General features: G+C 32.0%; 1 protein-coding gene across 1 annotated transcript; it reads right to left on the bottom strand.

The window, feature by feature from the left end:
* Nucleotides 1–647: 647 nt before the first annotated feature.
* Nucleotides 648–1,201, bottom strand: LOC107578426 (transmembrane 6 superfamily member 2-like; the record flags this gene model as incomplete). Its single annotated transcript, XM_016264384.1, has 3 exons — nucleotides 648–767; nucleotides 935–1,027; nucleotides 1,100–1,201. Coding segments are annotated over 3 exons (315 nt in total), but the record flags the coding sequence as incomplete, so codon positions are not given.
* Between the last annotated feature and the right edge of the window lie 141 nt (nucleotides 1,202–1,342).

Here is a 1,342-nt window from a genome sequence, read left to right as displayed (position 1 = left end):
ACATACAACTGTGCAATTATACATACAAGTTTTAAATAATTCAAAACTAAATTCCTACGAAAGTTTAGTATTATTTATATTCTATTATAGTATTTATTAATATTTTGAATTATCTTTTATTTTAGTATTCATTTGCAGACTGAATAATCAACCAATATCTGATTATTTTTAAACATTTTCCATTTTCAAATATTTTTGTGAAGCTGTCATTTTTAAATATTTAAATTAAACATTCTATATTTTTATAACTAATTTCATAAATATAATGGTATTAATATAATTACTATAAATGCAGTTTGTATGTGTATATGATTAAATATTACTGTATTTCTATATTTATAATAAAATACATTTATATTAACATTAAATATTGGCTAATATTTTGTGCAATATTTTATATAACTATAGTGAAAATATTAAATGTAATTTTGTGATGTGCTTTATTATATTTTACATTTAGAGTAAATTTTTTATTTCAGTTTTAGGAATTTTAGTACTTTAACTTAAATTTATTTCAGTTAGATGCCAATGAAACACAATTTTTCATCTGATTTTATATTTGTTTTTATATCAGATTTATTTTACTGAACGAAAATGATTTTTAATAGTTTAGTTGACAATAGTTTTAATGGTTGCTGTATATGTACCTGAGCTACAGCTCCTGCAAGAACCAGAGTCCAGTCCAACATCCATGTGCATCCGGGAGCGTGAAGCCCATAAACACACGCCGTCAGGAGCGGCAAAACATAAAAGAGGAACACCAGCATCTACAAGACACGAGATCCATCAGTCCATCATGTTTCCGTATCAGTGATAGCTCTGTATATCGCTGGCTGCCAATCTTCATTCTTTCAGTACTTCAGTATATAATACTAATGCATCTCAAAGCATAAAAGTAGCATGTTAAATGTACCCAAGTGTGCACCAGACTCACCGTGACTTTTGGAAAGCCGACACTGTCTTTCATGTACGGCTCGTACTGGAAGATGTAGGTAAAACAAAAATCCAGAGAACATTCAAGAACAACCTGTTGAAAATTAAGAGTGATGGAATGAATGGCTGGATAAACGGACACGTGGATGGATGTGTAGATACTTACAAAGCCTCTGAACGCAGTGAAGATGATGCTTCCCATGAGGCCCAGCGTGAGCAGCAGGTCTGTGGGACGAGACAGCAGCGTTTTCTTCTGCTCCACCTCCACCTACAGACCACATCAAACCCATCTGTCAACTCAACTAGTACTTCCACATTAGCAGCGTTGGCGAGGAACTAGTTACATGTAACAGAATCACGTAATTGAATTACAAAATAAATGTAACTGTAATCTGTTACAGTTACTGAG

This window comes from Sinocyclocheilus grahami, unplaced genomic scaffold, assembly GCF_001515645.1.
Source record: "Sinocyclocheilus grahami isolate Dianchi unplaced genomic scaffold, SAMN03320097.WGS_v1.1 scaffold10127.1, whole genome shotgun sequence".
NCBI lineage: Eukaryota > Metazoa > Chordata > Actinopteri > Cypriniformes > Cyprinidae > Sinocyclocheilus > Sinocyclocheilus grahami.
Note: the sequence above shows the minus strand (reverse complement) of the source record. Positions and strands in the feature narration are given on the sequence as shown.